Source organism: Thermobia domestica, chromosome 7 (genome assembly GCF_964235325.1).
Source record: "Thermobia domestica chromosome 7, izTheDome1.hap1.1, whole genome shotgun sequence".
Lineage (NCBI taxonomy): Eukaryota > Metazoa > Arthropoda > Insecta > Zygentoma > Lepismatidae > Thermobia > Thermobia domestica.
Genome location: NC_137460.1, coordinates 157,212,298 through 157,229,184, shown reverse-complemented (window position 1 = coordinate 157,229,184; position 16,887 = coordinate 157,212,298). Strand labels below are relative to the sequence as shown.

The following is a 16,887-nucleotide window of genomic DNA, read 5'->3' as shown; positions in this document are numbered from 1 at the left end:
AAAACTGCCTCGTGACAGGTATAAATGGTTCATTGATATTGTCTCCAACGAACTTCTGACCTACCAACCAAACAATTACAATCTCTTAAAAACTTAGGCCTACTTCCACAAAAATACGAGTCATGCTTACGAAATCATCGAGTCAACTAAAGCAGAAGGATATAGTTGAAAAAGACGGTATGAAATATAGGACGAACACTATTTTTTAACCCAGTACATTAGATATTGCAAAAAATTTCAGTATTCGAAAAATTTAGAATGTGAGAAAAAATGTAGCCCCTTGACTTTTCCTCGACTTTAAATCCAACTTTGATTTCTGAATTGGGTTTGGAAGAACAAAAAGGGACTCTTAAAGAACTGGTCGCAAGGAAATTCCTAATTCAATCATTTGTACAAAATAAGCTTCGAGTTCTATATAACTATCGAACATGGATTTTTCTTCCTATATATGTTGGCGCAAAAATATAAATACAATCTTAGAAGTCTACGGTTTTCGTACAACTTACTCTGAAAAGGAAATATCAAGACCTACCTATTCCTCAACCAAACAATATCAGGAGCAGGTTCTCCTTCGGCTTTGCATGAGAAGTAGACAGTTCCACCAAATGTCACATCTACATCATGAGGCTCTTCAGTCAGTTTTGGTTTCTCTGAAAGAAACAGAGATTCATCAAAACATAGTTTACCCATATTAGAAGTTGTAGTCAAGTTTCTGTTCTTTAGCAAATATAAAACTACTAATATAAATGTTTTACGAGTACGCCCAGATATCTGTTACTATACATCAGGAGCACTGGGTTTTGAAATTCAGTGGGGGTGCTTTAATTCACAGTCCAAAACCGGGGAGTCTTGGGTATGGAATATCCCAGGATTAGCGGGTTCACAGGAAAATCTGGAAATAGACCGTCCTGAAAATATGTTCTTAGGTATTCTAAAATGAAATTGGAGGGTTTATCCCCCACAGTGAAAAGTATTCTTGAATAAAGTCCCCCTATCGTATCTTAATTTTCGTTACACCATCGTGAATGCTAGCCTTTGAATTTAAATCTTTAAAAGGGAAGAGAACGAATAGTTAGTCAAATAGAAGAATTTCAAGCACTCGTTAATGTCAACTCAATGGTAGTGTATACAATGAAGCAAATTGAAAGGCTTATCTCTAATTTAAAAATTAAAAGTCTTTGTGGAATTTCTAATTCTCATTGCACTCACAAAGAAAGCGTTTCATCAAACAGTTGATCGTTTGACGAAATGTTAGCCACAATTTTAAGGTGCAATTTATTTTTCGCTTCAAGCTTGTGAACATGCATGATTGCGCTTTTGCCAACGATGTTGTAAAATAGATGATCTGCTTATACAACAAAATCGTGAAGCCATACGTCACAGTTTCGCCACCTGCACTCTGCCCGCTTCGCCCACTAACGAGGAGACTTATGAAAGTGTCACTCACCGATTTGAATGAAACTTTGCATATTTGTAGAACATCGAAAATTAATCGACACGTATTTTTTTGTTTCGGCAATGGTGAAGATTTAAGGGTGGAAATCACCCTTTGAACGTTATGGGTGGTCTCTGAGCATAGACGAAAACAACCATTTAATAAAGAAGAAAACATACTGCCAGGGAGGTTTTAGGACAGCTAATTCAGAATCTGACGTCAAAATTATAAAATTCAAAATGGAGAATCCAATATAGTGATTACAATTACAAAATGTTTTCTGGCTTGAAATTCTCTGCACTTAGTCAAGAACAATTGTGGTTGGCAGAGATTACTGCGAGAAGGTTGCAGACCAATTTGAAACCCTTTTCTGTACTTATTTTAATGGGATGCTTGATTAAAGTGTGTCTCTGCACCTCTCATTATATCATTTACAGAGACACAAACAGTAGAAAGTGTGACACAGTCAATAAATCTATGGCTCACAGCTACACCATATAGCTTTTAATTTCTGATAATGGTGTTATCACTGTTGTTAATTATTTTGCAGAAGAAGAATGGAATATTTGGCTCTATAGTCCAAAACAACCTTTTTTATCTGAAAAATGTCCATGTGAAAGCATCAAATTCGGGAAAATTAACATAAGGTCTTGTGAGATCATTGTTTCAAAAAGTTTTTTCTCCCGGCGTCTAATGCAAAGTCTATTTTGTTAGATTCGTAGAGTGATCACAATTAATCAACTTTTCAACCTATTTTACGAAGAAAAGAGTACCTCAAAATAGAAACCATTCGGCACTAACAACTAGTAAGATTCAGCCTCTTGATATGTTAGGCCATGGAAAAACTTCTTGAGACATTTTACTGATATTGTTCTCTACAGCTATAACATAAATTTACATCTCCGTAATAATATAATTTAGATCCAAATCACTGATTCATAATCAGTTTTCTTCTCCCAGATTTGCAAATCTTCGTGATACAAATACAGTTATTTGGAAGAAGATTGTACTGCATTTTGCAATTTGTCACAATTACTGCTGTAATAAGGTGAGCTTGGCGTAAACAATATTTGTGCATCACACACTTTTGTTTATGAAATATCATTACTGTGAAGGATTTTCTCAATAAATTCATTCAGTTAAAATAAAGGGGTTTCAAATCAACAGAAATTGATTTTAAATCGGTCTGCAACCTTCTCGTAGTAACTCCCGCCAACTATAATTGTTCTTAGCTAAGTGTAGAGAATTTCAAATCAGGACATTTTGTAACTGTAATCACTATATTGGATCCGCCATTTTGAATTTTGTAATTTTGACGTCAGATTCTGAATCAGCTGTCCTGAAACCCCCATGGCAGTATGTTTTCTTCTATATTAAACGATTGTTTTCTGTCTATGCTTGGAAACCACCCCTAACGTTCAAAGGGTGGTTTCCACCCTTAAATCTTCAACATTGCTGAAAAAAAAAAAAAAAAACGTGTCGATTATTTTTCGATATTCAACAAGCATGCAAAGTTTCATTCAAATCGGTGAGTGACACTTCCGTAAGTCTCCTTGTAAGATCGCAGTGTTTTGAGCCAATATTCATGGCTGAGAGTAACCAATCAGACGTACCAATGCTCGGTTGCTTTTTGGCTTCATTGAGGTAATAGGATGAAGATACATATAGGCAGATCCTCTATTTTATAACATCTTTGGTTTTTACTTTTTCTTTCTTTTTGTGTGCGAGCGGGTCGATGCTCGCTGATATAATATCCACAATCAATTTGGATATTGGACGCAGATATTCCCTATCTGATAAATGACCATTGTTTAGAAATCACCTTAATTCGTGAATTTTAAAATATTATGAAGTCAAGGTTGGTTATTGAAGTTTAACATCTCTTTTCAGCGCTGAGACTATATAAGATGTGTACCTACAATTGAAGACAGAATTCGAATCACCGTAATCCTTTTAAATTTCAACAAAGGCACACGCGCTAGCAACTAGACGAGCCACACCTGCTTTCAACTTTGTATTTATATTCACCTGTAAAGTTCTTACTAATATTTGATTCAAAAATTTAAACAAGGTAATAATATACAACAATGATCCTTAGCGTTTGAAAAAGTTATTGGTAATTTAAAAACTAACATTTTTTTTCAGCAATTGAACATGGAATCACAGGTTTTTCCATGGAACTCGCACTCGTCTTCGCACCAAGTGCAATGTCAATAATCAGTCAATCACGTGAATGTATGATTAAGCCTACCTATTTTTTCCATAAGAATACGGAACACTTTTGTCCCCCCCCCCTCTCGAAATTTTCCAACACATTATATTTTTTCGACATTAATCTAGTTATTTCACTCTTCTGCTACAACAGCCTACCTTTAATAGAAAACTCATCAAAGAGTGCTATACTATCGACTTGCATTTTACCTACATTTTCTATTAATTATATAATACTTACTTCAATATTTGACCAGTCAAATTCTGATTTTTAAATCCATCAAGCTAATGTGCTAAGATCTGAAAATTGCTGTCCTCATGAAATCAGATAATCATACGATACAATGTAGAATATGTGGACGTAAGAATAAAATCTATCCTGAGATGGTTGTCAAATATATACTTGTCCTTTAATAAATATTTAACTTTTACACTCAAGAAATTATGATCTTTCCTATTTTTCACCTTCATTGTGGGACGTTCATAACATGCTAAAGCTTCAGCAATACATGCAAGCTGTTTTTTTTTTTTTCTTATTTCTCGACTACTTGTCTCAAAAATATTCAGCTGACTGCACAAACCACAACTATAATTCTTACTCTTCATCACTGAGAAACTAATACTGAGAACACGTATGGGGCGGGACAAAAATACAAGACATTTGCCTGTCCCAACTAAATTTATGGGAATGCGGGAAACTCGGATTTAAAATGGGGCCTGTTCCGCTTTTTACGGGACGTATGATCATTCATATCTTAAGAAATGTGTGATGACCGTCAATGAGTATTGAACAAGACATATTAATACAAAATAGGCCTTAGATAAGATAAAAAGGCAAGTGAAGCTTTCCTGTAAAAACACAGTTTTGTAAATCTGCAAAAGGCACTTCTCTTACTCCACAATAGAAGCTGTCAAATTTGAAGAAATATATCTAATATAAGGTACAATAAGTGTCAGCTTCACAGTCACAATACCAGTTACATAGCTGCACTGAAAGGAAAATGAATTAATATCTTTCCCTTTTTTTTTTTTTTTTTTTAACTGTTTAGAATGGATGTCTATGACCTACTGCTTTCAACTTTGTTTTAATCTAAAGAGAAATGTGGACATATGAAAAAACGAGTGCACAAAAACCATTTTGTTAAAAAAAAAAAAAAAAACGTAGATCAGAACAAAATGAGAAGAATTCTCCTACATTGCACTAGATTACATCAATTTAAGGAGGCAAAAAAAAAAAAAAAAAAGCCTCAACCTCACTCAACGAAGAAATGATAAATTGCATCTACGTCAGAATTTCTTTTTTTGTTTTTCATTACATAACTTTACACAGAATGAGAAAACCCATTAGCCAATCTCATTAATCTACATTGAAAATCCATTAAGTTAATATAACAAAAAGTTATAAAGGATCTTCATATTTTACCCCCTCTCTTCCATACATATATATACGTATGAATGTGTATATTATATGTACGTAGTCTTGTCAACGAAAGATTTACAACTTAATGTCTCAATCCGGTTTCGTGGGTTAACAAAAAAGGAAGAATAATGAGTTATATATTTTTGTTACAAGTACAAATGATTCCAGTTATTTGATATTAATGCTAACGACAGTTACAAATTAAAAATTCATTTTTTTTGAAACAGGGCAGTTAACCCCTAGAACAATGTTAAAATCTTTTTAAAAAAGAAAATAGAAATCTATGCTAGTTGAAGTTTCCCAGCCTTTTCTTCTCTCTCTTTTTTTTATAAACCTTTCCTTTAAAAACATCAACTGACAAAATTCGCAACGCATACTTTAATTAAATTGATTATGCTTTAAAAACTGAATCTATAGTTTTGCATCTTTAATAATAGAAAGCTAAAATTATCTGGCATAAAAACCGAAGATGAAAATTTCCACACAGTCCAACGTTTTAACTAAAGTGCTTATTCTTATATAGAATATTAAAATTGATTTATACATTGACGGACATTTCCCCCCTGTTTTGGAGAGAATGGTGCCGCATACTGGAACATGTTTTGCATTGTAGACTATCCGCTAGGGCAGCTTTTCCTATTTGCCTATTTAGATATGCTTCCGTAAACAATGAAAGGAAATAATTTCGTAAGAAAGGAAGGAAAACGAAAGGTAATATTTCAGTTTAATGTCTCATGATAATGGTCTGTAGGCTGAGAGAGACGGATGATTAATGCAAATAAATGATGATGGAAGAAAAGGTAGCATGAGAAAGTGGGAGAAAACGGGAGAAATCCGAGAAAACTCACGGACACAATGTTACCCACCAGAAACTTATTTGATTGGGTATCGAACCAAGTCTCCACGCACCAGAGGTAAGCGTTTCTACCACTGAGTCACTGTGCTGACCCGTAAGAAAGGAAGTTATGAAAGATCTTACACTTTAATTATATTGTTTATCGGTTGCTAGCTTTGGTTTTCTGATGGTATTGGAGAAGAATGAAAGTGTTATTTACGTCCCTACGTAAAGGAATAGTATGTGGTTCTATTACGATTACTTTTTGGTGATAATTAATGATAATTGATGCATTTTGTTCATATTCAATGTATAATAAATAACGGTTTCTCATTAAAATGATTAAAGTAAATAGGTATAGTTTCAAGTGGTGATAGCAAAGAAGTATACTATTTACCTTACTTGGCAGTGAAAGTTCTTCCTAACTAATATAGAGAGATTTAAAAAATAAACAAGTTCATGCCTCGTCAGTGGTTAAAGAAAAATATGTAAGATTACTACAAAAACATTTAGACTATCCACTTATTTCTTGTTCCTGTTTCTATGGTGTATTGTTCTTCTGTCATAAGGGACGCAATTCTTTCATGAGTGTTAGAAACAGCTACGCCTTTTTTTAAAGTAAAAAATCATGACATCATGCTTTACAAGAGAGTGAATTTTCCGTTAGACATTTCACTTTTTGCATTAATATAATAGGTTGCAATAATAATGACGATAGAAATAATCTTTGACTTAAGCAGCATGCGGAGTAATATTATTATTTAAAAAAAAGCACTATAATATACTGGATAAATTCACCCTCGTACTACCTATCACTACCCTCCCATTCCTGTATGAAGGCTGAAAGTATAGGTGTAGCCACTCTTCAACATATAATTTCAAAATGCGATAATTTTTAACTATTGCGAAAATAATATGCTTACATTTTTTGCGTAACAAAAAAATATAATGTATACCTTTTTAAGAAGTAGCTGGTAGTTATGTATTCAGTGTTGCCACTAGCAAAGCTTTTAGCAACAACGAAATGTAAATAAATGGTGAACGCTGTCACTTAACAGTCCAAGGTTCGAATAATGCTGCTATCTGCCCTCGAGCAGAGACATTTTGCGGGGCCAGCTTTTTTTTTTGGTTGTGTGTGTGTGTCCGTTAATAGTATTAATTGACTTACAGTAAAATACATCATGCCTAGGGGTAAGTCCTAGGGGTGGCCGCCCCCTTGCCTTCCTCTGGCGTCGTCATTGTTCTGACCGTGACCTTTACGAAGTTTTTGCTCAGCTCTATTGATAGAATGTTGGGTAATTCTTTTAGATATACAGTACATTTTCATAGCCGACTTCTGAAAATTCTTTCTTTCCGACGTTCCGAAGATTCCGACGTTTCCAGAATCAAACAGCTTTCCGAGTGTGTAAAGAAGTTTTATTATTATTATTATTATTATTATTATTATTATTATTATTATTATTATTATTATTATTATTATTATTATTATATGTGATAAACACACTTGAGCTTTCAATCATTCATCGTTCAGTCACACTGTGTAAATGCGACTTTAAGAAACCTCTTTAAAAACTTCAATCTGTATATAACTCTTTAATGTTCAATAGAAATGCACCTTCTACAATACATGGTTTATTTAATAGATAGAGTCTCCGACTCTATTTTTTTTAAATTGAAAATTAAATTAAGAAGCCAAAAGTTCAAATCATGGTCTCTTGAATTTCTATTGAACACCAAAGGCCATGTTCCATTAATCGTATACGGAAAGTTTCTAAGTTATACGTTTAAAGTGGTAATTATTTATTATTATTATTATTATTATTATTATTATTATTATTATTATTATTATTATTATTATTATTATTATTATTATTATTATTATTATTATTTTTACTGTTAATATATGTAGCGTTAGAGAGTTGCGATAAATTGGAGTGGCAATTCAAGTTATGTAATGCAGATACTGCCGGCTAGCAACGTGGGCTCTGAATCTTCTTTGAAGAAATTATATTGTAATTTTGCTAAATTGTCTGGCAACATTGTGAATCAACATTGCAGTGCACGACAGATAAATCCATCAACGAGGTAATATATTACAAGCTTACACTTTATCGGAGATCGTGCAAGTAAAATGCTCTTCCCAACGATACTTATATTCTACCGCTGCTCTGGTAAACTGTTTCGTGCGAAGGTGTTAATTTTAGCAATTGCCACTTAAAGCCAGCGGCTTTTCAGCCTTCTTTCCTTAGCTGATACGGCGTACATCTAAATCATTTCTTCTTTATAAAATTGGACAGTGAAGATAAAGAAACAAGCTCTACAGCTATTGGTTTATTGTTAGGAGAAAAGGAAAAGTATACAAGATGATGTTAACAATGTTGTTACTGACTATTCAACCTTACCACTTGTTCTTGCTCTTAAACAAAAATAAAGTTAAGATGAAACTTTCCTATTAACTTCTATTTTAATTATATTAGATATAAGAAAGATAGGATGAAATGCAAAATAAGTTTATCTTAATTCTATTAGATATGTGTAGGATAGGATGAAAAGGGGGTTAGAGCGTCGGACTCATGTTCGCACGGTAACTGGATCCATTCCCAACTGGTGCTTCCCGAATTTTTGGCGTTCACCCAGCGTCGTGAGGCAAACTGGGAAGTCACGTGAATAAAAGACGTGACGGCCATTAACAGTATGTCTAGAAATATACCACATTGACTTGACACCTAGTTTTCCGTTTCAGACGCTGCTATCGGCTGAAGGAATTCCTCTCTCTTTCGCTAAGGCTCTCTCGCTTAGCAGCTGCTGAACCCTTATTGGCTCAGCGCGTGAGTGTGTCGGGGTGTGAGCTTTAGTTCGCATTTTTGCCACATCTCAAGATATTTTGGTAGCGCAACAGAAAGCTCCCGGTTAGCGATAGGGCGATGCGGCGCGCTGACCACCCGTTCGACGCTAGGCTGGACTATTTCAGCCAGTCGCTAACAGGTGGTGTGGAGCGGCTAAGGCCCACAAATCGGACCGTTACGCCAAGTGGTTTGGTTTGGTTTTGGATAGGATGAAATGCAAAATGGATTTTTAAATGATCTAGAATAAGCTTATCGTGTCATATGGCTTATTCAAACTAGTGATGACGTAGAGAGGGAGCAGGCGAGCCCCTGGTGGCATCGTTTGCCTCAACTTCCCCCAGGTATGTTGTATTTGAATGCAAGTTAACTAACATAAAACTATTATTTTCGGTATACAAAAAAAAAAAAAAAAAAAAAGCTGTCCGCCAAAAATAGCTTTGTCTCTTTCCTGCCCTCCACGGCAGAAATTGAACCTAGCGTCGTCACTGTTTGAACATTACTTCATTTTTATTTCATGCGGTTTTCAAATTTATTCAGTTTTTTTTTAAACCTCTGTTGTTCTCCTCATAAAAAATTCAAGGAAGCAAGACGGACAATGACAAACGTTCCACAAAACGGAACTTATCAAAAACCTTACTTTCACTTTGACATCTGTTCGCTGATTTGGTTTTTAGAGTCCTGTTCAGCACCGTGGTTATATAAAATGTCGACCTACAGATTAACGTAAGATTCGCACCACATGAACGCTCATCTAGAGTCAAACTCGGTTGTTTTTGTATACATTACACAACTTTTATACAAAATTTTGGTTATTTTAGTTAAAGATTCAACTATAATTTTCTCTCGACCCCTAAGATTTTATGGAAACTCAGACAATAGTAGTGTATTTATTTCTATTACGTATCCACCACATATCCACATGTCTTCTTATGAAGCACATAAGGCATGCTAATGTCACTAAACATGCCTGGATTAGGGACGTCTATCGGGTATCCATAACACGAGTATTTCATGTGGAATTCCAAGACGAATTTACCAAAGTAAAGTACATATTCCGTTTATTGTTATTCATGATTTATGTTAGTGAATTGTAGTAGGGTAGCTTCGGTGGAATAGGGACACCGGAAGAATAGGGCCATTCGTTACGTTATTCATCTTACTTGTTTATAGAACAGAAGCAGCGAAGCGAATGCCACGCCGTGTCTTCACTGTGAGTCTCTACAAGTTCATTGTGGAGTTATATTAAGGAATGCTAGACGCTGATTGTATTACATAGCAACTATCATCAATTGAATGCAAGTGTTAAAAAAATAGCGTATTTTTAATACTTCTGTCATGTATTCTTTCTTGTCACGCTACGTAGTTTCGTTGGAAGTGCAGAAGTTTGATTTTCTTATCTAACAAGGTTAACTCAAGTTGTTATGACTAGCATGATAATCGTGAAGGAACTTAAAGAGGGTTGCCAACTTATTTTTCTATATATATTACCAATTAGGGTGAATAGAACCATATCTAGTTAGGGTGAACAGGGCCATACTTTTTATCAGGGAGCTGCGATGGCTCAGTGGCAGAACATTCACCTCCGGTATGTGGAGACCCTGGTTGGATCCCAGCTCGCGCCAAGTGGTGGACAAACACCATGTAGATGGATTTTATCGGGTTCTCCCGTTTACTCCCACCTTTTTCATTCCACCATTTCATTCATTCTCATCATCACCGTCTCTTTTAGCCTACCCTAAATAACATTGGGAAGTAAAACTCAAAGATTTTTTTCCCACTTTAATTTTGTACGAATGCATGCATCAACCACAACCCACCCATTCATTCTATCTATCGTCTTATACATAGTGGTGATATAAGAATTCGATATTTTTTGTCTCTCTCTCTCTTATTTCAGATGGGAAAATATGAGCGTTAAACACAGATGACGTACAAGAAGCAGTAGAAGTTTTTGTCCTGTTGCACAATTGAAATATCTAATAAGAAAGCAGAAATTAACACTAACAACAATTTAAGGTCTGCAGAGTAAGAAACGTAAGCAACTACATCTGTGAAAAAAAAAGAGTTAAGTGTATGCCTATGTCCAAGAAGGCAAGCATTTCTTTCCATGATTTAATACCAACTCCCCAAAAAGACTGTTAAAAATATATCCAGTAAATCTAGACCTAAGCAGCGTGGTGAGCTACTAACATCTCCAGAATATGTTCGAAAAGCATTATTTAAAAGGGATCGGCAACGTAGAACGTCAGTAGTAAGTCCAGAAGACCTGACGGAAGAAAAAAAATATGATGAAGTAACAAAAAATACAAATAAAAATGAAATGATCGTGTGTTGGTTTTGCAGCATTTCCTATCACCACCCTTTGTTTTCATCCTTTGGGTACTGGATATGTTGCTACAAATGCAAAGCGTGGTATCATACGCGATGTATCGAAGGAGAACAAAAGAAAAGGTTTTCTTGTGGACGTTATCTCAGCAATCCAGCAACAGAGTGAAATAAAAGTTAAAAATGAAAAGTTTACTGTTTTTGCAATGTAAACTGAAGTTTTTTTTCCCTGTGTGTACTCTTTTCGTATATGATAGGCTAGGCCTATAGACACGGGTTAGTTAACGATTTTTTGCTGATTAAAAAAAAAAAAGAGATCGTTCGTCTTATTATTAACAGACTGTTCAAGAATTTTTTGTTGTAACGTGATTATTGTGATACAAAAAAAAAAAAAAAAAAAGGTATTAGAGACTACTTATTTGTGTTGTGTTTTCTTAAAATACATTGGAGAGAAACTTGTTCCTACCCTTAAATGTAAATATATGACTTTATGAGCACGTAAATCTACCGCTTATACCTTCTACTATTCTAAAATATTATGTATAGGAATTCTACTCTGTTTTAATACGACTTTACAATTGTGTGTGGTTTCAATCCAATTAATACATGTGGCCCTATTCACCCAGATATGTTAGGATGAATAGGGCCATTCGAGGCGAGTATATATATATATATACACATTTTTATAGTGTTATACAATTTTTGAAGAAAATGATTTTTTGTGAACTTTAAAGTAGAGATATGGTATATTAGAATTCTGTAAAAAGTTATTTAATAAGCACTAATTATGGCAGTACAATGTAATTTTCTTGAAAGTGGCCCTATTCACCCCAATCTACTATACATTCCAAAGGCACATTATAACTATATAATTTATCTAAAAGAAGATATACTTCCACTTGATCTCAATTCTGGTATCTACTCATCATCTACCAATCTTATTTTAACTTAAATATCCATTGATTGGAAGTAGGTACTGCCACTGTTAGGCCGGTCGTATATTAACCAAAGGACAGGACAGTCGAGCCGAGGTTCAGTACTGTGAGCAACACTACAAAGCCTCGTAGCGGCTATTCACTCTAGCATGTAATAGACAAAGACCTCTTCAATTTTGTGACAGCCAGCCAGCCAAATGCACTCAGGCCTCTCTCTTTTCGCATCCTCTCCCGCCTCCCTCTGCCTCAACTTGGTTGACCTTCCTCTGGTCAATATGTGCCCGGCCTTAGGGTATAGAAAATAGCAGTATCTCTCTATTAAGCTAGATAAATAAGAAACTATTTAAATGTTTAACTTACTACAGTGGAAATCCGACTCTGATACCGTAGCCAAGGATTTTCCCTGCAATGATGTTGGAGATTGGCAGGTAGCAGCAGCTTGCGTTGTCTTTTGTTTTTCTTTTAGCATTTTGGCCAACCACATGATCTCACAATCACAAACCAATGCATTACTGTCCAATCGCCTGGAAATAAAAAAAAGAAATACGTACATGCGTTAAGGAACACGGTTGCAGTAAGTCAATTATAAGTTGTAAAAACAACAACAATTTACTCTATTTTACGTATAGAATGTACTCATTGTCAATACCAAGATTACAGTATTTCCTCCGATGTTCTCCTTCCTGGCGTGAAGAGGACTTGCTTGAGAAATTTGACAATACTATAAGAACAGGATTGGAATCTTACCTCAACTGCACCCTAAGCAATGAATCATGGTTACAAACATCATTACCAGTCCGAAATGGAGGTTTCGGAATCCGTCGGGCCACAGATGTTGCTAAGCCATCATTTCTTGCTTCTTTCTATGGCTCAAGTCAATTAACTGGAACCCTGCCAGAGAGAGAAGTCGAATTGGACACCGATTCAGAGGTACAAAACTGCATCGACAATTGGTCTAATTTAGAGGGGTCAGCTCCTCCGGCTAACAAGAAAAGAAATCTTCAATCAGCCTGGGACGAACCCATAGTAAAACATCATATTTCCTCATTAATACAATCAACTCAAGATCGAAGACAAGGCCAGATTCCTCGCCGTTTCGTCCCCGGAAAAAGGTGCATGGCTTCAAGCTCTACTGTCATCTTCTGTTGGTCTACATCTCAGCAATGAAAGTTTTCGTATAGCTACAGTTCTGCCGTTAGGACAGGAGCAGATATTTGCGAACCACACCGTTGCCGTGCTTGTAATGCTCTCGTCGATAAGAGAGGCTTACATGGCTTATCATAAAAGAGGAGTGCAGGTAGACAATCACGGCACTCAAGTGTGAACGATATCATTTTGAGAGCTCTCACATCTGCAGGTGTCCAATCAGTACGAGAACCAAACGGATGTAGTCATTCAGACGGAAAAAGACCAGATGCCCTGGGAGAAAGGGAAAGCTCTATTTTGGGACTTCACCTGCACAGATACTTATGCTCCTTCCAATCTTCCACATTCATCATCATGCGCAGGTCTCGTAGCTGTTTGTAAGGAGACCGACAAGAGGAATAAATATATTAATCTCGTTGATAAATATTGGTTTGTTCCAATTGCGATCGAGACAAGTGGTACTTGGGGTCAAGAAGGAGCTAATTTTATCAAGGAAATCGGCCATCGTATTTCACTTATATCGGAAGATAAACGATCTAAGCCTTTCCTTATTCAACGGATCGGTATCGCACTTCAACGTGGGAACGTGTCTGCCATTTTGGGTACGTTATCCACCGGTAAAGAATTAGAGGAGATCTTTTTTCATATAAGGAAGAAAGTAACGAATTGGTTTCTGAATAACAACAACGCAAAGATGTTTTAAACAATATGCTCATCATAACTGTCATTGTCATTGAAAGATACATTTTCATTTTCACGTTTACTATCCCAATTTTATTCTGATGTATATCTTTCTTTTGCCATCGTTTCTTGTTCTTTTAGCACTTCTTGTTATTTTGCCACAATTTCGTCTTCTCTTTATAGTATTTGTTTTTCTATTAATTCTGTTAAGAGCTTATGACCATTATGAATTAGTTTAAGTCGATCATATATTAAATCAAAATGTCTTATCATATATATTTTATAGAAAGTTTTGTAAATAGAATATTACATACAATTATGACAGTTTTTTAAAGTTTAGTGACATGTTAATCTGCATGAAATCTATTATCACTGCATCTCCTAACCTATCAAAATCAGTGACAATAGGAAATGTATCGAAGAGCCTTTTTGTTGAACTTTTTTTTCCCGTTATATGCTATTTTACCAATCTTTATTTATTTATTTATACATCAACGTACATTTCAACTAGCAACATTTTAGTATGTTCTTTCCTGATTATATTCATATTAACTACGATGGAGTTAAAATTAAAAGTTTCCTTTTACACGGTAAAATATTTATCAATCAACACATCGTTCTCGCAATTTTGAGCTTGTGCACCTTGTGTTTAATGTGTACGAGTAACTTTCAGGTTATCTATTTTCATTTCTCATAATTCGTAAGTGCCTTTATTTATTTATTATTTTGAAGGGTTACGCATCTGAAATCTACATATGGTTACAATTGCTTTAATCTTTCTGTGCCGATTGAAGCATTTTTGAAGGATTATCGTATCATTGTGTACAATAATGAGTAGACGTCGGATGTTTAGGAAGATACCTAGTTTATATGGATGAGCATACGGAAAAGTGGGGAGTGTACGAATCATGAGAATTGATCTGATGAAATTTTATATTGCCTATTTGTACCTTTTTCGGTGTAAATGCTTTTTATTTTTTGTCCTTTTTTTTAACATTACAAGCTGTACAACTTTTCTTATTGTTGTAAATCTCACAGAAGCCAAAATATCTTCCAAATTATTTAAAAATCCTTCGCCAAATATAATACTATAGAGACTCTTACTTGTCAGTCAGTGTTCCTTAGTTGGTGTGGCTGTCTGAATGAAGAGTAAACTCAAGAAATAATATCCAGAATTGTGAAAAGTACATTTATAGGTTTGCAACAAATAAAAGGAAAAGTTTTCCCTAGAGAAAATAATATTTTTTGATAATTCAGTCTTAAACGTACTGCAATTTCATTTATAATACGATAAAAGCTGTTGCTGAACTCATTCGTGGCTATATGATTAGTGCACGTGGCTTCGACGTAGAAGACCTGGGTTCGTTTCCCGGCGGAAGTACATTTGGTTTGGATCCCACATTAAGTTGTCGGAACACGTCTCACACAGCCTCACTGCTGAACGGTACGTTAAACTCCAACTTAACCCAAAAGTTCTTCGTAAGGAAGGACCTGACTGTATTGAAATGTATGTTACAACGTTTGTTTAAGTCTAGTTGTGTGTTTGAAACATGCAGAAATAATTTTTATATAAAACATCAATCGGTTTCGACGCACTAATCTTGAAAAAAAAATGTAAATTTTGTTTCTTCTTGTTCACTGTGAATGCTGGTCCCTTCTGATGAATTCTAGTTGTACTATTACGAAGAAGGAAGTAAAGAAAGAACAGAATACATAGTCGGCTTAACATCTTTTAGGCTAAGATACTTAATTTTTTGAGAATAGGATTACGAACTATGTAGTAATGGTTTATATATATATTTATTGTTTGTTGATTACATTGTCATGTTTCTCGATGCACGATACTATTTTGATACCAAAGTCATTATTATAGTAGGTGTCCAATTTCAAACACAAGGGAAATAAGTATATAATTTTACGGAATCGAATAAGGAAAAGTAAGGCTGAATTTGATTTCTAAAAAAGAATATGGACAAGTTGTACCAAAGTATGGAGCCTAATTTTATTGTAAGTGAAACACACAACATTACGACTATTTAAAGTTAATGTTGATACTTGTATAGTAATAATGTTTTATTTATTCAAATTACATCAATGTTTTGTAACCATATTAGTGAAAAATTGTTCACACACGCATATTATGCTCATACCGTAGAAAGTTACAAAACATCATTTTATCATAGAGGATACATCAAAATATTTTTTTCTTTTTTTTCTTTTTTCTTTCGTTCTGAAGAAATGTTAGAAAAAACATATCGGAATATAGAAAATAATATTGTTTTAGTTGTTTAAAATTCAAACTAGTCTTGAAGTATTTCACAAATAGGTTATTTCAATTTCTTGTTAATAGATAAGACTTACTCGTATTTTGTAAATCACGTAATAGACAGCCCATAGTGTGAAATAAATAGCTGTAACAAAAACTAAAATCTCCCACAAATCTTGCTACACGAGCGAGGCAAACAACATTTGTTAGCTTATTTTTCCTACTGTCAGAGGCGAATCTACCCTGGGACCAGTGGGGCCCAGCCCATTAGTTTTGAGTGGCAAAAATAATTTACTATTAAGTTATTTATGTATTTTTGAAACTTCACTTTAAACTCATGATATTCCTATGTTAGTCAGGGTTCTCACTGCCCCCAGTTTTTACGTTCTAGGTCCCCACTGCCTACTGTTTCTAACATTAGTATTAAAATAAAGAAGAGTAATCAGCATTTTAAATTCAATATTATTAGTGTTTAAGGGGGGATGTAAAAAAATCGTACAGAATTGGTAGATTTCACTGAGTAGAAAAAATATGTCATTGTAAAATCTAATGCATACTTTTCGAGAAAATTGAGACAAATAATTTTGTAAACCTGAACATTGATGCTTAACAGAAACCATGCAACCTATTAAGGTGTAACTGGTACTGAAGTATATCCTTAAGGGGCTCATTATTATGACACTAGCAAGATGTCAGTAAGTCATATGGTTAATGAGATATAGCCTTAAATTATAATTAAATCTTAAACCTTTTTCGATTTATCAATAGATGTATGATATGGAGCTTA

The 16,887-nt window shown here is 34.6% G+C and overlaps 1 protein-coding gene across 2 annotated transcripts in view; it reads right to left on the bottom strand.

Moving 5' to 3' along the window:
• The window catches only part of Pxn (Peroxidasin), an 899,909-nt gene that overhangs the window by 100,531 nt on the left and 782,491 nt on the right, over positions 1 to 16,887 (bottom strand). For both annotated transcript variants that reach the window (XM_081765474.1, XM_081765473.1), the window contains exons 7-8: positions 12,368 to 12,531; positions 533 to 650 (exon numbers count right to left, since the gene is read on the bottom strand). In XM_081765474.1, coding sequence (XP_081621600.1) covers positions 533 to 650; positions 12,368 to 12,531 — 282 coding nt within the window. The remainder of the gene's footprint in view (positions 1 to 532; positions 651 to 12,367; positions 12,532 to 16,887) is intronic.